Genomic DNA, 22,914 nt, shown 5'->3' with positions numbered 1-22,914 from the left:
GCAGACTGAAATGATAAGGTCTAGTGCATTGTCTTCTTCTTCACCTCGTGTAGAGGTTGAGAGTTTCAGAGTTTCTCCATTTCAAATTTGTGGACTAACGTCTCACGTTTTCTGGTCTTTCTGTTCTGGTAGAAATTCAACGATTTGCAACGTTTAGCTCACGCTTCACGTCTGCTGGTCTGTAGAGTTTCAACCATTTTAAGCCGTGGAGCTTGCTGGTCTGAGGTGAATTTCGTCACGAGGCTTTTTATGCACTTGGGGTAAAAGGGGCGTTCCATCATGTTTGTGCTCATCTGGGCATGGCTACTGACTGAAAACAGATCAATATGGAAAACAATCATCTCATCTAGAATGATAAAATCACATTGTTATCTTCACAAAAGTATTATTATACTTAATCATTTGTTTTATACAACAATTAGATGCAAACCTCATAACTGGGAAGGGAAATGTACCCCCCCAGAGATACAGCTATGTTGTTCCACCGTCTTTAATGACATCACAACATAGTAACTCATTTGACATGATTGTTCTTTAAGTCCCCACCAACCATTTCCCACATTATTTTAAGTAGGAATATTGTTTCATTATCCACTTTTGGATGTTGGAGTTTTGGCGGGAAGACTTCCTTTGTTAACAAAGGAGTCCTTTCTCCAAATACTTCATGGCAAGGAAGAGAAAGTCTGCACGGTATTTACGACCGGTCATAAAACTGGCCCCCAGGAAAGGGGGTGTTCTAATCTTTGCCTAGCCTGAATCTGATCCTCAGCCCATGAGGGCAAGTCATGACACTATTCCTGGAGTAAAAGGCACTTTCAATGGAGAATTTCTATTGAGCATGCTTTTTAGTCCAGGAATAGACATAATCTGGGTCACTGAAACCGGACCTAGCTACATCCTTCAATTATAACATTCTTCTTTCTCTGTTTTAATTAATCTACACATCTCGTGATGACTTTCTCTCAGTCTGTTTATTTTCACACATTATTCTGTTACACGGGTCTATGTACCTCAGGGAAGGGATAACTCTATTCCAAATCACGGCAAAATATCTTCCCAATTGAGGACATGACGTACATTAAGCAGAAACAAAAACAACAGCACTTTATGTCAACTATTGCAAACTGCCATTTTTTGTTAAATCAAACTTGGCCGGAGTGCTTCAGTTGAATAATAGATGCTACCTGCATGCATAGTTAAATCAGTCCCACAGACGTGGACGCTTAGCTTTGGTCATTATGACAAGGTTATGGCAATCACTATAAGGCCCTGTGGAGCTGCTGGATTCATGGATTGACCGGGTTGATGTATTTAAAACTTTTGCCAACACCTTTCTCTAAACCCTCTTTCATATCATCTGTCTTAATTATGAGATACAGTTACCTAGGCATAATAATACTTTTTGCAACAATCAAGACTGCAAGCCAGACAAAATTAAACGTGCCTATTTATATAATGAATATGAATTCGGAGGGCAGAAATAATTAAATATTAAAGCATTGGACCTCTCACTAAAGGCTTCAGTCATACAAAAACTATACTTAAATCTGAACTGGTTCTCTAGCAGATTAGTAAGAATGTCTCACCCGTGTTCAAGAATGGCCTTTTCCCCTTCATTCAGATTACAACCTACCTCTCACTTTCAGTTAAATGAAAATGAAATAATCTCCAAAATATCGCTATTTATTAAACAAGCCATGGAAAGCTGTTTGCAATTTCAGTTTTATTCACCTGAAAAGACCGAACAAATATTACAACAAATATTATGGTTAAACTAGGGCGGCAGGTAGCTTAGTGGGGAAGAGCGTTGTGCCACTAACCGAAAGGTTGCTCGTTCTAATCCCCGAGGCGACTAGGTGAAAAATCTTTCGATGTGCCCTTAAGTAAGGCACTTAACCCTAATTGCTCCTGTAAGTCGCTCTGGATAAGAGCGTCTGCTAAATGACTAAAATGAAACTCAAATATACTAATTGATCAATAGAAAAAAGAAAAAAAAAACTCTATAATCTTTGTAAATGATATCATAAATAGTACTGGTGGAGTTATGTCACACATGCAGTTAACAAAAATTATGGAAATGTTTGCTCTATCCAAAATTACAACCAACTGATTGCAGCATTACCTCAAAAAGTAGGGAGGCAAGTGGAAAGGGGAGAAGGTAAGGCACTTGTCTGTCGGCCCTGCATTAAAGACAAAAATTGGCTAAAGAAAATTGTGATAGATAAAAAGGTATACCAGTTTCATTTAAGAACCAAAAAATATACAGCTGCGCCATACAGGTTGCAAAATAGTTGGGAGATTTTCAATGTACCGATTCCATGGAACATGGTTTATGAACTGATACACAAAATGACGCTGGATTCAAAACAAGAGATTTTTTCAATATAAATGATTGTACAAAATTCTTGCAAACAATAGAATGTTATATACAGTGCATTCGGAAAGGATTCAGAACCCTTGACTTTTTGCACATTTTGTTACGTTACAGCCTTATTTTAAATGGATTAAAATGTTTTTTCCCCTCATTAATCTACACACAATACCCCATAATGACAAAGCAAAAACTGGTTTTTAGAAATGTTTGCTAATTTATTAAACATAAAAAATATCACATTTACATACACTACTGGTCAAAAGTTTTAGAACACCTACTCATTCAAGGGTTTTTCTTCATTTTTTACTATTTTCTATATTTAAGAATAATAGTGAAGACATTAAAACTATGGAATCATGTAGTAACCATTTAAAAAAAAAATAATACAACTATATTTTATATTTGTGATTCTTCAAAAACCACCCTTTGCCTTGATGACAGCTTTGCACACTCTTGGCATTCTCTCAACCAGCTTCACCTGGAATGCTTTTCCAACAGTCTTGAAGGAGTTCCCACATATGCTGAGCACTTGTTGGCTGCTTTTCCTTCACTCTGCTGTCTGACTCATCCCAAACCATCTCAATTTGGTTGAGGTCGGGGGGGATTGTGGAGGCCATGTCATCTGATGCAGCACTCCATCACTCTCCTTCTTAGTAAATAGCCCTTACACAGCCTGGAGGTGTGTTGGGTCATTGTCCTGTTGAAAAACAAATGATAGTCCCACTAAGCCCAAACCAGATGGGATGGTGTATCGCTGAAGAATTCTGTGGTAGCCATGCTGGTTAAGTGTGCCTTGAATTCTAAATAAATCACAGACAGTGTCACCAGCAAAGCACCCCCACACCATAACACCACCTCCTCCATGCTTTATGGTGGGAAATACACACGCGGAGATCATCCGTTCACCCACACCACGTCTCACAAAGACACGGCAGTTGGAACCAAAAATCTCCAATTTGGACTCCAGACCAAAGGACAAATTTCCACTGGTCTAATGTCCATTGCTCGTGTTTCTTGGCCCAAGGAAGTCTCTTCTATTATTGGTGTCCTTTAGTAGTGGTTTCTTTGCAGCAATTCGACCATGAAGGCCTGATTCACACAGTCTCCTCTGAACAGTTGATGTTGAGATGTGTCTGTTACTTGAACTCTGTGAAGCATTTATTTGGGCTGCAATTTCTGAGGCTAGTAACTCTAATGAACTTATCCTCTGCAGAAGAGGTAACTCTGGGTCTTCTATTCCTGTGGCGGTCCTCATGAGAGCCAGTTTCATTATAGCGCTTGATGGTTTTTGCCTGACCTTCATGTCTTAAGGTAATGATGCACTGTTGTTTCTCTTTGGTTATTTGAGCTGTTCTTGCCATAATATGGACTTGGTCTTTTACCAAATAGGGCTATCTTCTGTATACCCCCCCTACCTTGTCACAACACAATTGATTGGCTCAAACGCATTAAGAAGGTAAGAAATTCCACAAATTAACTTTTAAGAAGGCACACCTGCTAATTGAAATGCATTTCAGGTGACTACCTCATGAAGCTTGTTGAGAGAATGCCAAGAGTGTGCAAAGCTATCATCAAGGCAAAGGGTGGCTGTTTGAAGAATCTCAAATATAAAATATATTATGATTTGTTTAACACTTTTTTGGTTACTACATGATTCCATATGTGTTATTTCATAGTTTTGATGTCTTCACTATTATTCTACAATGTTGAAAATAGTAAAAATTAAGAAAAACCCTTGAATGAGTAGGTGTTCTAAAACTTTGGACCGGTAGTGTAAGTATTCAGACCCTTTAATCAGTACTTTGTTGAAGTACTTTTGGCAGCAATTACAGCCTTGAGTCTTCTTGGGTATGACCCTACAAGCTTGACACACCTGTATTTGGGGAGTTTCTCCCATTCTTCTCTGCAGATCCTCTCAAGCTCTGTCAGGTTGGATGGGGAGTGTCGCTGCACAGCTATTTTCAGGTCTCTCCAGAGATGTTCGATCGGGTTCAAATAGCCACCCTTTGCCTTGATGACAGCTTTGCACACTCTTGGCATTCTCTCAACCAGCTTCATGAGGTAGTCACCTGTAATGCATTTCAATTAGCAGGTGTGCCTTCTTAAATTTTAATTTGTGGAATTTCTTTCAATGCTTCACAGAGTTCAAGTAACAGACACATCTCAACATCAACTGTTCAGAGGAGACCTTCATGGTGGAATTGCTGCAAAGAAACCACTACTAAAGGACACCAATAAGAAGAAGAGACTTGCTTGGGCCAAGAAACACGAGCAATGGACATTAGACCGGTGGAAATGTGTCCTTTGGTCTGGAGTCCAAATTTGAGATTTTTGGTTCCAACCGCTGTGTCTTTGTGAGACGCAGTGTGGGTGAATGGATGATCTCCGCATGTGTATTTCCTACCGTAAAGCATGGAGGAAGAGGTGTTATGGTGTGGGGATGCTTTGCTGGTGACACTGTCTGTGATTTATTTAGAATTCAAGGCACACTTAACCAGCATGGCTACCACAGCATTCTGCAGCGATACGCCATCCCATCTGGTTTGGCCTTCGTGGGACTATCATTTGTTTTTCAACAGGACAATGACACAACACATCTACAGGCTGTGTAAGGGCTATTTGACCAAGAAGGAGAGTGATGTAGTGCTGCATCAGATGACCTGGCCTCCACAATCCCCCCAACCTCAACCAAATTGAGATGGTTTGGGATGAGTCGGACTGCAGAGTGATGGAAAAGCAGCCAACAAGTGCTCAGCATATGTGGGAACTCCTTCAAGACTGTTGGAAAAGCATTCCAGGTGAAGCTGGTTGAGAGAATGCCAAGAGTGTGCAAAGCTGTCATCAAGGCAAAGGGTGGCTATTTGAAGAATCTCAAATCTCAAATATATTTTGATTTGTTAAAAAAAAATAATTGTTACTACATCATTCCATATGTGTTATTTCATAGTTTTGATGTCTTCACTTTTATTCTACAATGTAGAAAATAGTAAAAAATTAAGAAAAACCCTTGAATGAGTAGGTGTTCTAAATCTTTTGACCGGTAGTGTATATATAAAAAATTATATACAGTACCAGTCAAAAGTTTGGACACACCTACTCATCAGATGACCTGGCCTCCACAATCACCCGACCTCAACCCAATTGAGATGGTTTGGGATGAGTTGGACCGCAGAGTGAAGGAAAAGCAGCCAACAAGTGCTCAGCATATGTGTGAACTCCTTCAAGACGGTTGGAAAAGCATTCCTCATGAAGCTGGTTGAGAGAATGCCAAGAGTGTGGAAAGCTGTCATCAAGGCAAAGGGTGGCTACTTTAAAGAATCTCAAATATAAAACATATTTTGATTTGTTTAACACTTTTTTGGTTACTACATGATTCCATATGTGTTATTGCATAGTGTTGATGTCTTCACTATTATTCTACAATGTAGAAAATAGTAAAAATAAAGAAAAACCCTTGACTGAGTAGGTGTGTCCAAACTTTTGACTGGTACTGTATATTTTAGTCATTTAGCAGACACTCTTATCCAGAGCGACTTACAGTTAGTGAGTGCATACATTTTCATACTGGCCCCCCATGGGAAACGAACCCACAACCCTGGCGTTGCAAGCGCCATGCTCTACCAACTGAGCTACAGGGGACAATATATACCCCAAAAAATATGGGGGATTAGAAATGATGCAGACAATTACATTGATAGAAGCCACAATCTACTGTATCTACAATATTAAAGCTGATCTACCCCCTAAAAAAAATACAAAACTAAAAAAAGTATTTAAAAAAGAACAATCAAGACTTTAAGGTTACTGCTAGCGCTGATGTGGCCAGGCCTTAAAATGGAAGATATGATCTGTTTTTCAGATGCAAAGTCCAGTTTCTGTCTGTGGACAATCTGGTCCAGTTTCTGTCTGTACACAATCTGGTCCAGTTTCTAGCTGTGGGCAATCTGGTCCAGTTTCTTGCTGTGGACAATCTTGTCCAGTTTCTGGCTGTGGACAATCTGGTCCAGTTTCTGGCTGTGGACAATCTGGTCCAGTTTCTGGCTGTGGACAATCTGGTCCAGTTTCTGGCTGTGGACAACCTGGTCCAGTTTCTGGCTGTGGACAATCTGGTCCAGTTTCTGGCTGTGGACAACCTGGTCCAGTTTCTGGCTGTGGACAACCTGGTCCAGTTTCTGGCTGTGGACAACCTGGTCCAGTTTCTGGCTGTGGACACATACATGGGAACACATCTCCAGTGCTGCTGTGCTATTCTTCGCAGTCTCATTGAAATCAACTATCTCCATATTGGTCTACACATTTCTTTACACATCATTCTCCCATACCCTTATGGCATCAGGGGTGATGTGATAACCCAAGACCCTCTCACACATAAATTAAGTGAATGGGGAAGAAAGACAAAACCACTGATTGAGTACAGGCAGTAATGAGAAGCAGCTAATTCCCAGAAATCCTGCGGTTCCCTTTAGATAAGCTGAGGGGAGAAAAAGCCAACCCAGTCCAATTAAGTTTGCCTAATTACTGAAAGGCCAATAACTGACTGTTTCATTCCTGTTCCATCTAAGACCAGGCAAAGAGAAGTGTTAGAAAAAGACTTGAGCCTCCGCTTCAGACAAGTAAACTCTCAATGACACAGGTTTCTGCCTGTCCATGTTGAATGACTTTCCATTCTGTCAGATTCTCAGCTGGGTACACTGCCCGTGACATACGATAGCCTTCTGTCTGTCCATTTTAGATGATGTAACAGTCTCTCCCTCTCGCAGATGGGTACACCACTGATGACATCGAGTTCTACTGGAAAGGTGATAATTCAGTGACTGGGGTGGAGAACATCGAACTGCCCCAATTCTCTATTATAGACTACCACATCCAATCCACAAAAGCAGTGTTTGCTACAGGTAACAATCTGATTACTAACCCTTACAAGAGTGTATTATTAATTAAAGTTTCTGATGTTCCACTTAAGAGTGTCTAACGTTAGAGAGTGTGGCAGATTGTAACTGCCACATAAGCACCGGGTAGAAGTTCTCTCAGGCACAGAAAATAGGATAATCTTACCCCTAAATGCTAAACTGACCTTAGTTCAGCGTCTAGCGGGAAACTTCATCCTACTCCGACGTGAAAACTGTGTTTGGTCTCCCAGGCTCCTACCCGAGGCTCTCTCTGAGTTTTAAGCTGAAGAGGAACATTGGCTACTTCATCCTACAGACCTACATGCCCTCGACCCTGATCACCATCCTATCCTGGGTCTCCTTCTGGATCAACTATGATGCGTCTGCGGCCAGAGTCGCTTTAGGTCGGTGTCTTTGGGTTATTCTACGGGTTGTCCATGTGGGGGGGTGGGGGGGGGAGGGGTTAGGTTGTGTCTTTGGGTTATTCTATGGGTTGTCCATGGGGGGGGGTTCAATAAAGAATCATGGCTGAATATGTCTTTAGTAGCTTTGGGTTACCAGGTGTAGGCATATGTTGTACTGCCATCCAGGCAGGCAGAATGTGCCCCTTCACACAGCTGAGAAAATACTTCTAGTTATATTGAGTCCCTCGACGGACAGTCCCCACGGCAGTGTGTAGTTGCACACAGCCTCTTAGGTAGAGTGTATATTTACACACGTCCCTTCTTGGCAGAGTGTACCCTTACACAAAGCCCCCTAGGTAGAGTATACTTACACACACACAGTCCCCTTAGGCAGAGTGTACACCAAGGTTATTTTAGTAAACTATAACTGAAACTAAAACAAAAAAATTATAATGAAAAAACTATTTAGTAAACTGAAATAAAATAATTTACAAACCCATTTGAAAAACTACAACTATACTGAAAATATTACCTTTGACTCCAAAGCTAACTAAAATAAAAATAAAAACCATCATGAATTAAGTTCAGTTTAATGTTTTTAATTTTTGTGTTTTTGGGGGGCGGAAAAACTCTCACAGTTACACAGAGTATCTGTGCATGTGCAAGGGTTCGCTTCACACTTCAACGCTCATAGTTGTTGCAGAAATTGACCCACTATTCTGTTTACTTTCTGCATTTATGCCATATTGCTGAGTCTACCTTTAAGGAAGGCTTTCTGTTGATGTCCTTGGTGTCCTTGTCCCTTGTAGCGTCAGCTGGGTTCTTTGTGTCAGTTGCCCTGTCTAGTTGTGCATTTTATTTATATTTGGTTTTTACATTTTAATTTAAGCACTTTGCGCTTTACAAATGTAATAAATTGTCATTATTATTATTTGTATCACCTTATGCATTACTGCCCCACATTGACATGTAGTGACCTCCAATAAATCACAAAAACTATACAACACATACATGGCTCCTAGCCTCCCAAGCAAAGGTTACTTTTTGTCCCTAACACTAAAACTAAAACTGAAATGAAATAATATAAAAACGAAATAGAAATGTTTTTATAAAATGTTAACTAAATAAAAACTTGTCAATCAGATCTGAAAAATAACTGAAACTAACGAATAGAAATAAAAACTCTAAAAACACAAAACTATAATAACCTTGGTGTACACTTTACACACGGCCCCCTAGGCAAAACTTGTACTTACACACGGCCCCCTAGGCAAAACTTGTACTTACACACGGCCCCCTAGGCAAACCATGTACTTACACATGGCCCCCTAGGCAAAACTTGTACTTACACATGGCCCCCTAGGCAAAACTTGTACTTACACACGGCCCCCTAGGCAAAACTTGTACTTACACACGGCCCCCTAGGCAAAACTTGTACTTACACACGGCCCCCTAGGCAAAACTTGTACTTACACACGGCCCCCTAGGCAAAACTTGTACTTACACACGGCCCCCTAGGCAAAACTTGTACTTACACACGGCCCCCTAGGCGGGATGCATCCATGCACACGGACACAGTCTCAAGAGGAACAGTTCATCCTCCAAAGCACAGTGATTCTTTAGGTGCTTACTACCTCATCCAATATGGGTTTCCTTACAGCCACAACATGGAGGTCAGAGATGAATGCTGAAATGCTCATTGTCATCAAGGTCAAGTGTGCACACAAACACACACACACCCCCCTCAGCAGAGTGTGTCCTTGTGTCCTCACATGCATGGTTGTCCTACCCCTGAGGCAGTTTGTGCCCTTACAAAACACACAGTGGACTAGCTACTGACTCATTGGTGTGCATCAGTGATATAACCTGAGTTTAAGGTGAGAGCTGAAATGTACCAACGCAAACTCATCAGACCTTCTCTGGAAGAAGCAGAGAACACGTTCTCTTTGGAACAACTAAAGAATCAGTAAACAAATTTTTTTGAGGCATTATAAGGGAGCGTTACCGTAGCTAGCGAAGAAACGGTTGCTAACTAACTAACTGTAAAAGTGTAAATATTTCACACCACAGTTATTAAGCTAGCTAGAGCTACTGCTGCTCCTATACTCTTGGGCTAAATACCATAACGCTGCTTCTGGTCTTTGTTCCTGCCTACAAAAATGGTGGCTCCAGTTTTGTTTACATTTTGCTGTTTGTGAAGTATGAACTTTCACAGGTTATTGGGTTTAAAGAAAACACATACAGCATACACAGATACTGCATGTGCTTTGAATGGTAAAATGATTGGTTGAATGGATTGTCAAATGTGGTTGCATTTTCCAAGTATTTCACACTCTTCTGTCAGCTTGTCTACTGTTTATAGTGTGCAGGCTTACTGTTATCAAGATGATGGCACGCTTGGGGGTGTGCTTTAGCCAATAATGCATAGTGAACCCCACTATATATACAAAAGTATGTAGACACCCTTTCAAATTAGTGGATTTGGCTATTTCAGCCACACCCGTTGCTGACAGATGTATATAATCGAGCTCACAGCAATCTCCATAGACAAACATTGGCAGTAGAATGGCCTTACTGAAGAGCTCAGTGGCTTTCAACGTGGCACCGTCATAGGATGCCACCTTTCCAACAAGTCAGTTCGTCAACTTTCTGCCCTGCTAGAGCTGCCCATTTCAACTGTAAGTGCTGTTATTGTGAATTGGAAACGTCTAGAAGCAACAACGGCTCAGCTGCGAAGTGGAAGGCCAAACAACTCACAGAACGGGACCGCCGAGTGCTGAAGCACGTAACGCAAAGAAAACATCTGTCCTCGGTTGCAACACTCACTACCGAGTTCCAAACTGCCTCTGGAAGCAACGACAGCACAATAACTGTTCATCGGGAGCTTCATGAAATGGGTTTCCATGGCCCGAGCAGCCGCACACAAGCCTAAGATCACCATGCGCAATGCCAAGCGTCGGCTGGAGTGATGTAAAGCTTGCCGCCATTGGACTCTGGAGCAGTGGAAACGCGTTCTCTGGAGTGATGAATCACGCTTCACCATCTGACGGACTAATCTGGGTTTGGCGGATGCCAGAAGAACGCTACCATAGTACAGACTGTAAAGTTTGGTGGAGGAGGAATAATGGTCTGGGGCTGTTTTTCATCGTTCGGACTAGGCCCCTTAGTTCCAGTGAAGGAATCTTAACGCATAACGCTACCTGCCCAAATGCATAGTGGCAACTATAAAGTTTGGTGGAGGAGGAATAATGGTCTGGGGCTGTTTTTCATGTGAAGGGAAATCTTAACGCTACAGCATACAATTACATTCGAGATGATTCTGTCCTTCCAACTTTGTGGCAATAGTTTGGGGATGGACCTTTCCTGTTTCAGTATGACAATGCCCCCGTGTACAAAGCGAGGTTCATAAAGAAATGGTTTGTCGAGATCGGTGTGGAAGAACTTGACTGGCCTGCACAGAGCCCAGACCTCAACCCCATCGAACACCTTTGGGATGAATTGGAACACCGACTGTGAGCCAGGCATAATCACCCAACATCAGTGCCCGACCTTACTAATGCTCTTGTGGCTGAATGGAAGCAAGTCCCCGCAGCAATGTTCCAACATCTAGTGGAATGCCTTCCCAGAAGAGTGGAGGCTGTTATAGAAGCAAAGGGGGACCAACTCCATATTAATGCCCATGATTTTGGAATGAGATGTTGGACGAGCAGATGTCCACATACTTTCGGTCATGTAGTGTACCTCCAAAAATGTGGCATTTTGTCCACTAAGTATCTTAATGTGGAACTGATTATGTATGGCTGATTATAATACGAGCTTGTCTCTTCCTTTACATGTTACTCTTACATGAGTCTCACACCTTAGTGAGTAATATATATCATTTTATACAGTTCATACATATAGCCTGCATGGGTGTAGATAGTTCTGTATACCAAAGTCTAACAAACCTCTTAGTCTTATATACTGATAATGACATGAAACTCACGTTATTTTGATGTAACAGTTTCGTGTAGACCAAACATTGTATGTATAGACTAAAACAATGCTCAAACGAACATTGATCTTCAATATTGTGATCCCAGTACACTTATCTAATGCAGTAACGCAGGGCACATTTTTACATCCATCTGTTTGTATGAAGTGAGCAGTTGTGAGATGAGGTGAAGTGTATGAGCGGTGAGTGATTGGAATGCCTGTGTGCTGAGCCATGTTGAGTTGGGTCAGCTTGTTCTTGTTAACTCAGGCTCCCAAGAGTCTCTGTGTCACAGGGAACGTAGCGTTGTGGCTGAGTGACAACTTCACACCAAGGCATTATCTAGCTGTGTATTGCTCTTCTGAGGACTGTCTCACTAGAATACAATATAACACTGTTCTGGTGTTCTGGATCTATGCTTGTCCAGTGTTTTCACCTGGAGCTCAGAGGTGTTATGCATGTGACGGACACTGATGGCCACAGTCATTTGATATTTTCACAGGTAAATGTAAATACGGTATGTATCAGGTCAACGTAGGTAACATATTGGTATGCACCACCTTCAGACCAAAGATTTTTTTCCCCTTGTTCCCACATCTTGGTTTAATACAGAGCATTCTGACCTTGTACCCCATCCAGAAGTCCATGCATTTAGAATGCAGCTTTGGACTGGGTTGAGTTATCGAGATCATCATCAAGTCATGTAACGGGCTTTTCCACATCCTTGTTTCTACGGTACCCAGAAGTCTCCCATTTCTTAGGGCATGTGTCTTGAAAGACAAAAGCCTGCACACCCTGTATAGGAGCTTAAGATCCCTCATCTAAACCCTAAACTAACCATGACCCTGAGCCTTTCCCTCCCTCCCCCCAGGTATAACCACTGTGCTGACCATGACCACCATAAACACACATTTGAGAGAGACTTTACCCAAAATCCCCTACGTCAAGGCTATAGACATCTACCTGATGGGCTGCTTTGTGTTCGTCTTCCTCGCCCTGCTGGAGTACGCCTTCGTCAACTACATATTCTTCGGACGGGGACCTCACTTGCAGAAAAAGGTGGCGGAGAAAGCAGCTCAAACCAATAACGAAAATAAGAGCCGACTGGAGAGTAACAAAGTGCAGGTAGGAGTGGGGGTAGGAGTGGGGGTAGGAGTGGGGGTAATCTCGCGTTTCGTATTCGAAGTCTCTGGCATATGAAAATCGACGATGGGCTTAAATGTTTCCAAACTTCAAAAGATCAAAGCTCATGGTCTGTTGTGTTCTGTAATATATTGTGACCTCACTTCCAATTCCCATATCCCTCAACAGGTGGATGCCCATGGCAACATCCTCCTGACCAGTCTGGAGATCCGTAACGAGATGGGCGGGATGGGTGGCATGGCCGGGATGACCGGGGCTGAGATGATAGGGGCTCTCAACGACCCGCGGGCCACCATGTTCTCCTACGACAGCGCCAGCATACAGTACCGTAAGCCCATGGCCAGCCGAGACCTGTACGGTCGACCAGCCCTCGACCGGCCCGTCGGCCACAAGAAGAGTCGTTTGAGGAGGAGGGCGTCGCAGCTCAAAGTCAAGATCCCCGACCTGACGGACGTCAACGCCATAGACAAGTGGTCCCGCGTCATCTTCCCCATCGCCTTCACCTTCTTCAACCTGGTCTACTGGCTGTACTACGTCCACTAGGGGGCGTGGCTATTCCCGCTAGAGGTTTGTTTAGCTAGCTAGGTTCTTGTACAGCGAGGGTAAAAGAGAGGGGCATTAAATTCAGCCCCGTTTGTATGACTTCTGTTTGAGGAATGCAAGGCGAAGCGGATGTCTTTTCAATGTAAATACAATTTATTATATTATATATATATATATATATATATATATATATATATATATATATATAAAGAGAAGTATAATTTAATAAATTCTCTCACCTTTTTGCTGTATTCATCCGTACAAAATAGAAATAGTGAAAATAAGTACAGAATTAAGAGGCGGTGAAGGTGTTCACCTGCATTTGTAAGTCTGAACTTTGAACATTGTTACTCTTAGGCTGCAAATGCATTTTATTTATTGGAAATCCTGTTCTCACCTTATTTCCTCTCAGCCTCTGCATGTGGACCGTAACACAACTTTTATTTGCTTCTAAAGAGAAAAAAAGCCCATTGCAAAAACCGTGGGTAATAACAAATACATTTTTCTCTTAGTTAAACCCTCTCTTGTTAATGAAGCAAATCCTTGCTGAGTTAAACTTCATCTTGTGGTTTAGGAAGTCCTTGTTTGGTTGAACTCCATCTCTGTGAATAAGGTAGTCCTCCTTTGGTTTAACTCCATGCTATGAATACGTTCATCCTCAATGATGTATTTACTCTTCCTCCCATGATTAAGGCAGTTCTCATTGTGTTGAGTCCACACCTTGTGACTAAGGCGGCATTCAGTGAGTTGAAGAACATGCTACCTTGCATGTTCTTATTGTGTGACATGATTTTGTTGGTTAATGGTAGGTGCATGTGTGCTTACTGGCTTTATGCACTGTAAAACAAAGCCTGTTTTCTTTATTTTATTAAAAACCTTAGCAAAGGCTCCATAGTTGAGCCTACCTGTATTATAATCATTATACTGTATGCTTTTGAACAATCATTGCATTTAGGACAGGACAGAAGTGAATTGGAAATCGACTAATCTTAAAAATCTAAATTTGTTCAAATTTGTATCTATTCTCACAGCGTCTGTGAGCATGTAAAATGTAATTTTCTTTAAAAGAAATCAGGTAAAGAATGACTTATGATGTCACCATGCTTTCGAAACCACATAAAAACGTGCAAGCCCTGATAATACATGCTGTAGATGGTTGAGCCAAGTGCAGCCAACACAAAATCTCTGTTCAAATACACAGTACTGTACAGCGTATTTGCACATAGTATAGTAATCTATAGTGCAGCTCGGATATTCAAAAAGTTATTTGTTAAATGGCAAACACTTGAAGTAGATATACTAACATTAACGTTAGCATTATACTAAATTATCTCCACTCATAAACACCTTGGCCCCTGTGAAAACTGTTCCAGCATCAGAAAAACTGGCATAGCATAAAAGTGGGTCTCCTACACCTATAAGATTTGGCATGGAAATCCATTGACCTCATCGCTTTGGTGCATAAAAAGAACTGGAGCGGTGCTCTGAGGTTATTTTCCCCCTTATTTGGATTTCAATGGATTTGTTCACTCCCCTGTTATTATACACAAACCTGAACAATTCCCTGTAATTCCCACTTGTTTCATTGCTATTGTAGAAAAAGCTGTACCAGAATGGGTACTATATCAGTTAACAAATAAGATAAGTAGCTATAGCCGTGTTGTAACTGTGTAATTTGGTAGCATTGAAGGGCAGCAATTAGTGTCACAATAGGTGCATTTAGTAAGCTTATAAAGTAGGCTATGTGGCTGTAAATTCAATTAGCATAGGTTGGACTATATTACATCCTTTGGAACCTTACAATTTGGATGATGGGAAAAAAGCAGCATTCTAAGTGATCCTAACTTTTATTTACACACTGCAGTTCTCTCTGTTTGGCAGGCCATGTCACATTCAGATCTGGCCAGTCCATATTTACGTCTCTCAGATGACAATTTGCTCACCTTTGGAACTAAAATAACATATTTTCATTTTTCAGAATAAACAATGGTAGAGTTTCCTTCTAAAATATAACAGGGTACTTTACCATGGCTAAAATGCTTTTGCTCATGACTATTGCATTGCTTAGCTATTTACATTTACATTTTAGTCATTTAGCAGACGCTCTTATCCAGAGCGTCTTAGTTTGTGAGTGCATACATTTATTTTATTTTTCACACTGGCCCCCCGTGGGAAATGAACCCACAACCCTGGCGTTGCAAGCGCCATGCTCTACCAACTGAGCTACAGGGGACTATCACAATGGCCAGTGACTATTTTGATGTAACTACTTTCTTATTATAATAATGGGTGGATTCTAAGTAGACATCTGAACTGCTTGTGTTATCAGGGCTTACAAAAAATGCTTAACCAGATAGGCTTCTACAGGACACAATAAGTAGCAGTGTGCTCTCTCCTCATGGCTAAATATTGTGCCTTTAACAAGAATCTCAATATTTTCACAGGGTTTATCTTAACTTATAACTAGTGTGTAGAATTTAAAAGAATAAACTTGTACTTTTTTAGGGAAGATTAAGAAATGAAACTGTGGTCAACAACACTGAGACTGACTTTTATGATGCTCTAAATACATATTCAAAGTAGATAGTGGTCAGACATTCCAGCATTTATGATGACAATCTGTGAATTCAATGCAGAAAATGTCCTGCAAGTTTGGTTCTGTTGCTGTTACTGTCATTGTTTTCAGGTGGAATGGAATTCTATGGACCACTGAAAAAAAATATTGGCTTTCCACTCAGCAGAGACTCACATAAAAGACGAGACACATTTTCTTTGGACGGCCGTAGCGAAATGGAAGCCTTAACAACTGGCTTCCCTCAAGCTTCCAAGGGATAAGGAAATGTACTGAACTCTATTGTGTACAATTACTGTAAGAAAATGTATCTGATGCTCTATATGTGCTCTCATGTGTAAAGGAGAGTGTGTGTGTTTGTGTGAGAGAGTGTGTGATTGAGTGTGCTAGGGTGTTTGTACTGCAAGCATGTGTTTTTCTGCTTGGTAACATCTAAAAGCAAGCATTTGCGACTGGGAATGTGTGTGCAAGTATGTTTGTGTCTGCGTGTGAGAGAGAACATACCTACAAATCCTTTATTTGACATTGTAAGTACTTTGATCAAAATAGAATTCAAATAAAATAACTGACATCTCACCAACCCAATAAAAGACTGAGCTTCACTCTCATTAACAATAGTAACTGCAAAAGTGTCTTAGTTTGTCTCAGATATAGAGCTGTTTGCTAAACTGTATCTTCAATTCAGTGCTAAAACATGATGCATGGGAGAATTACCTTGAACTTCCGCTGGTATACACCCATTCTGTACTGACATATTTAGAAGTCAATTTTAATTATCCTCAGAGTTGACGAGTTTTGGATTTAATTGCCTTCATTCCACGAAGTGGGCAGTGTGTGTGTGTGCGTGTCCGAAACCATGTGACAATTTTGGAATGGGTCTTCAAATAAAGCCTTCGGACATATGATGACAGTACCGCTGTCATTAGAACGACATTTTGACCATATTGCATTGAGAATTATTATTATTTTTATGGCCTGTGTAACATATTAGCGCAGTTCAGTTTGCATGGTTACCATGACCTATTAGGAAAGCCTCATGAGGACAATGACTACAAATCTTTGCCCTGTCTGACATGAGCAGGATAAGCTGTGAGATGATGAAAACATAAGCAACATTTGGCCGTTAAGACACGTGCCTCTTTTACTAAACAAGCTTTAGGGCAGCACGTTTTGGTTTTTGCACTAGCACTCCACAGCTGATTCAAATAATCAACTAATCATCCAGCTTTGATTATTTGAATCAGCTGTCCCCAGGACCGAGTTTGGGAAACGCTGCTTTAGGGCATTATGCTTCTGGTTATACATGTGCGTGTTCAGGCAAAATGCACCTCTGTGGTCTCTATGCCTCTAACTATCTAGCCAAGCTTGCAAAGTCAGGTTACCTCTATTAAAAAAATACTACTGTAATAGCAAGTCCTGTATATGCCCAACTAGAACACACACCGGGTTCTCATGCAACACTTTTCAATGTGGTCTTTCTTTTTTATATAACTCTTTAAAACATTAATGCATTAGAGCGCTCCCATATTGTGGTCCAGATGTGATGAATTTAAGGGAAAAAAGGGAAAGTTAGGCCCTCCATGACACTCTACCCCCCATTGCTGTTTTGGTGCATAACATCATAGGCATGCTGACTAGTACCAGGCATACGCAAAGGAAGAATTTGCACACAGTGTGATCTGTATTAAATATTCAACACAGACATTTTTTTTAATGAATGGAAGGGGTATTATTTGGTCTGATATATAACATTGCCTCTGGGGATGACCTTGCCAATCAACATAGATCAGGAAGAACAAGAGACAAAGAAATGAAGCCATTTCTGAGTATGGAGACAGCCTAGAGCTCTAATATATATTCCATTGAAGAAAAGGTCAAATAAAGGTCAAACGTTAATATTTATTATACAGTAATAGAATGGATTACAAAAAAAACTGCAGTAATAAAAAGTCTAAATACTTCTTGCTGCAGTCTTGGGAATCTATCTCAGGCTGCAGTACGATTCTCCACCCTTTTCCCTAAAATGTGCACTCGTTCACTCCCCCTCATGGATTTAAAATAAATTGAATAAAAGGAATATGGTGCAACACCTACTATCCCATACTTACACAAATTCAATGGTTTTGAATTCATGAGGGGAAGTGTAGGAATCAGTGCCTAAGGGGATTGAAGGCTAAGAGTTGTATCTGGATCAGACCACTGTTTCCAGAAAGACCCTGCATCATAGCTCAGTGTCCCTCTATGATGACATAGCATGTCCCCTTAATAAGAGTCATAGATGAAAGGGCAGAGTGAAATGTCTATCGCCACCATCACTTCAGCTGTAGTACCACCTGTAAGGACACAAATACACACTATCAGGATACACACACACAGATGTAAAGTGTGCACAGAGATGGATAGAAGGCTCTTGTGCCACAAATCCTGCTTTAGCATAGACAGTGCCATTGAGGGCTTCCACCATTTAAAGTAGTCAACTGGATGGGACTTACTATGGGTTAAGAAAGGAGTTGTCATCTAATGAATTATACTCCTGAACAAACATTCCATAAACGCAGGTGGCAGTAAATCTGTTCAGACTATACACACTCCAGCATGGTAGACAGTGGTATGCACATTTGTGTATTTACGAACTGCCAATACCCTCAGAAGTAGAAGTTGACTACTTTATAATGGAGATAGCCCTCAATGGCACTGCCCATGCTATAGGAGTAAGTATTGACGTGCTGAAAGTACCGAATTGTCTTTTCAGCCAGTTAACACACAGCTCAAAAACCCATACAAGACACTCAATCTGGGGTCTCTTCACACTCCCCAAGTCCACAACAGAAGCTGGGAGACACACAGTACTGTATAAAGCAATGACTACATCAAGTTCTCTTCCACCTTATGTAACTCAGGCAAGCAATAAAATCAATAAAAAATAAAAAACATAAAACAACATCTCAAGAAACAATGCGGACTGTGAAGAGAGACACACACTCATTATTCATAGTATTATTAATTTATTTTCACTTATTTTAAATTCTTTAGTCGTAGTGTTCTTAGTTTAAGTGTTGCTGTTCCTGTCCATTAGTGTTCTGTATTTTGGCATGTTCTATGTTTTGTGTGGACCCCAGGAAGAATAGCTGCTCCTTCTTCAACAGCTAATGGGGATCCGAATAAAAATCATATGGGCTCTCTAGGATCAAATGTACACTATCAGCACTGCAAAACCCACACACACGAAAAATAACATACAGTCAGACTATGAACTGCTGTTGGGATACAAATATATTTTTCTGGATAAAAGCCCTTCTGTAATACACACACAAATGTCTTCTAGGACAGGGGGAATATGGAGAGACTGGGACAGAACAGTCCCATTAAGTGAATGAGAGCGCAAAAGCTGGCAGAAATCACCAGCTATTATGCTCCTGACATCAGTAGGTGAAAAGATAATGATATTAGACTATTGGTGGAACTGCCAAGAAAACTGTTCTCAAGCCATCCAAATCACAGCCTCCACTGATGCTGGCCAAACTCTCACACACGCATACATACATACACGCGCAAGCACTAATACATACATGCAGTGCATAACTATGCACCACTAAAACATTGGACAAACAACACACTGACACAAACGCATTTGATTGGCAATGACAATACCCTAATTATCATAATATGTGTGCGTGTGTGTGTATGCACGTGTGTCCCTGAAGGTTTACCTTATTGGCAGCCTCCATTGAGCTGATGAGTGTTTGTAATTCCTCTCGGTTCATCTCGACAGACACAGGCTTCAGGGCCCCGTTCTTCTTCACGTCCAAACTGAGGTTGAGTAGAGGGGTCTGGAGAGACGAGATCTTATCGCTGGACAATGCCAGCTGAACAGAGAGCAAGAGGCTTAGGATTTCAAGTATATATAAATCATTGTGGTAGCAGCAGTAGTAGTAGTGAACCATACACATCAGCATTTCCCTCCAGATTAATGACTGATATCACATAATTTATAAATACCAGGTAAAACCCAGCTGAAACAACAGGACGGTAAAAAAGCATAACCACTTTTTTCATTTGAACTGTATGTCCCATTGAGATAAAAATAACATCTATTTTTGAAGGGAGTCCTGATCAATCAGTTTACCAATCAAACAAAGATTGTTGTCTCCTCATTATAGTCCAGGGAATTCACCTTTATCTGCCAGTCAAAGTCCTGGAGGGTGGAACAGGACACGTTATTGGTCCTCTCCACCAGCGCCTGGCGGATCTCCTCCCGTCTGGCCCTCAGGACGGTCAGCACGGCCTCCCCGTACCCCCCACCCACGTCTGCCAACAATGCCAGCACCTGCCCAAAGCAGAACAGGTTGGCAGTTACAAGAATATCAAATGGCTGGTCTTGTTTCAGTCTGCCTGTAATTCTATTTACACATATAATACATTCAGTTAATCAGTTTCTCAACTGAAACAGATGAGTATGTGTGTCCCTGTAATTGTTCATAAGTATTGTCAATAACTGAAATAACTAATATGTAACTTTTATCACTTGAAAATGTAGACCTAGGTGTTGGCATTGAATGTTACTATGCTGTGCCAAAGACACATTCTAGTGGAACAGTCTGATTGATGCGTGGTTGAACTTTCAATGGCCCCTCCAGTCCTGAGTCACAAAACAGGTCACTAGTAGATAGCCTATCTCAGGAGAGTCTGAAACATGATGCCTGCCTTCCTCCTGAGTGCCAAACAACACTGCAACCAACACACTGTATACACCTGACACACCCAAACCACGGTCTACTCTGCAGCCATAACAAACACAACCTACCACACACAGCAGCCCTCACACAGGGGGTGCCCATTTTTGTTCTAGCCCAGCAAAAACACAGCTGGTTCAATCAAAATGTGCACCCCCAGAGCATCCCCCAAGAATGGATTAAGAAACACTGACCTAACCCTATACTCTTCATACTCCCCTAACAAACTCACTATGTTTCAGCCATCAAGAGGCCCTACACAAAATCAATACACACTGAAGAGTCAAACACACTATAACTGACATAGGACCTTCACAAACCAGTGAGTCACTACATTGCACACCTTAGAAACCCAACTCCCATCACATCGGAGTCAATGGTCAGTCATGCATGGAACATGACTCTAAGTCAAACATGCATGATACAACTCAAAAAGACTGCTCCAAACTCACATCTCACCTCTTCGTCTGGGGTTTTCTTACCGACGGCGTGCCGGAACAGAGAGGAGAGGGAGTGGAGGAGCTCCATCCATTCTACAAGGGTCCACATGTCACCATAGTCTGCCATCCGAGGGTACTCCCGCCCACATACACCGTCCACCACCCTGTGTAATAGCTGGGGGAGAGAAAATGTGTATCGTCATCATGATGATGGCAGCCTATGCTGGGATTTAATCTACCCACCCAAAACAAGTCAGTAAACAATGCCATGCCCATGTTTGTGTGGAGGTCATAGTGTTTTTGAGTGACTGACTTATCTGCATGCTTAGGATTTACGATCAAGCATAATGATCCCTCTGCTGGTCAATTGTTGGTTCAGTGTGTGCTTATGACAATGACATGGGCACACTTTGCCAAATCGAGCCCTAACACTTACACCCAGGCAATCCAAGATCAGAAAGGATTAGATGGGTTTAAACAATATAATGAAAGCGCCACACAGCCTGTCATAAGTAAAGTTGAAGTAATTACCATATCATTTCAGACCTACTGGACTATTTATAGGGGCGGTTTACGATTGAGTATTGATTTGCTTTCCTGATGGTTAGATGCATAAAACACACAATGGATCATGAAGACACAATACATCTGAATTGAGGAGCTTGCAACAACATTGTAAGCTACATTGTTACAACATTAATACAGATCACATTTTAGCCCTTGACTGAGTGCATAATATGCTGTTTTCACATTATAAAAACAGCCCCAATGGTACTCAACAGCCTCTGTTGTATGGTCTCTCATCTGAATGCACAAGCAAAGAGTATTTAATCCATTGGATAGTAAACATAACGGAAATCCTTTCTCCTTCTTCTGTAGTACTATGTAGTTCAGTTGGTAGAGCATGGAGTTTGCAACACCAGGATAGTGGGTTAAATTCCCGGGACTACCCATACGTAAAATGTATGTACGCATGACTGTATGTAAATTTGTCTAAAAGCGTCTGCTAGATGGCATTTATTACAATGGCCTGTTGCTATGTAAAAAAGTAAACGCATGCACGGGTTCTCCTGATATTGCATTGTCTAGCTCCAGGACAGTGGTGAAAAAATGCGGCACATGTATGAATCAAACATTCAAGGAAATTACAGTAATGAATGTATTATACTTACTTTTGGACATTCTTCAGGAGGTAATTTGGCAAGTAAATGTACCATGTTTTGCTGTCGAGTTTCGCCTTCCTTGTAAAACGTCACGAATCAGCTGATAAGTGATCACGACGGGAAAAAATGGCGGAGGTAGGATCTTCTTCTTCTTCTTCTTCTTCTTCTTCAGTGGGGTTTATCGGTGGTTGGCATCCAACGTTATGGTGCATTACCGCCACCTACCGTACTGGAGTGTGGGCCAGAGACAGGGATAAACTAAATCCTACCTGCCAACCCAGTTTCTCTTAAAAAAGACAACAAAATATGTGATACTATATCTAATGACGTTCTACTCAATATACTCTTTAAACTAATTTCCTGTATCCCCTTCTCCCTCATACTTAATCTCATCCTCTCTCTTTCCCTCTGATACTGCCCACACTGTAGAAATACATGCTCCACAGTCTCTATTTCCTGACAATAATCACATTTTCCTGATGGATGCTTTCCTATCACGCTTAGTGTCTTATTCAACTGGCTGTGTCCCACCCTTAATCTTGTAAATATAGCCTCCTCTCTTCTGTTCCTTCCTGCCGTCCTCCCCTCCCTGACTTTCCTCTGTACTTGAAATAAATGCCTTCCCTTAATTTTTATATTACAGTGCTCCTGCCATCTCTGCACCATCACTGTATATATCA

At 41.3% G+C, this 22,914-nt stretch overlaps 2 protein-coding genes across 2 annotated transcripts in view; one reads left to right on the top strand and one right to left on the bottom strand.

Moving 5' to 3' along the window:
• LOC121544797 (gamma-aminobutyric acid receptor subunit beta-1) overlaps nt 1–15,469 on the top strand; it is a 69,736-nt gene extending 54,267 nt beyond the window's left edge. Inside the window, exons 6-9 of the mRNA XM_041854950.2 lie at nt 7,135–7,269; nt 7,515–7,667; nt 12,512–12,765; nt 12,952–15,469. Coding sequence (XP_041710884.1) covers nt 7,135–7,269; nt 7,515–7,667; nt 12,512–12,765; nt 12,952–13,326 — 917 coding nt within the window. The 3' untranslated portion in view covers nt 13,327–15,469. The remainder of the gene's footprint in view (nt 1–7,134; nt 7,270–7,514; nt 7,668–12,511; nt 12,766–12,951) is intronic.
• Nucleotides 15,470–17,777: 2,308 nt separating this feature from the next.
• Nucleotides 17,778–22,379, bottom strand: commd8 (COMM domain containing 8). The gene is made up of 5 exons (XM_041854949.2): nt 22,244–22,379; nt 21,091–21,246; nt 20,073–20,225; nt 19,609–19,764; nt 17,778–18,231 (listed from the first exon to the last, which is right to left on the bottom strand). The coding sequence occupies exons 1-5, from the start codon at nt 22,286–22,288 to the stop codon at nt 18,211–18,213; spliced, it is 531 nt and encodes a 176-aa protein (XP_041710883.1). The 5' UTR covers nt 22,289–22,379; the 3' UTR covers nt 17,778–18,210.
• Between the last annotated feature and the right edge of the window lie 535 nt (nt 22,380–22,914).

Source organism: Coregonus clupeaformis, chromosome 29 (genome assembly GCF_020615455.1).
Source record: "Coregonus clupeaformis isolate EN_2021a chromosome 29, ASM2061545v1, whole genome shotgun sequence".
Taxonomy (NCBI): Eukaryota; Metazoa; Chordata; class Actinopteri; order Salmoniformes; family Salmonidae; genus Coregonus; species Coregonus clupeaformis.
Note: the sequence above shows the minus strand (reverse complement) of the source record. Positions and strands in the feature narration are given on the sequence as shown.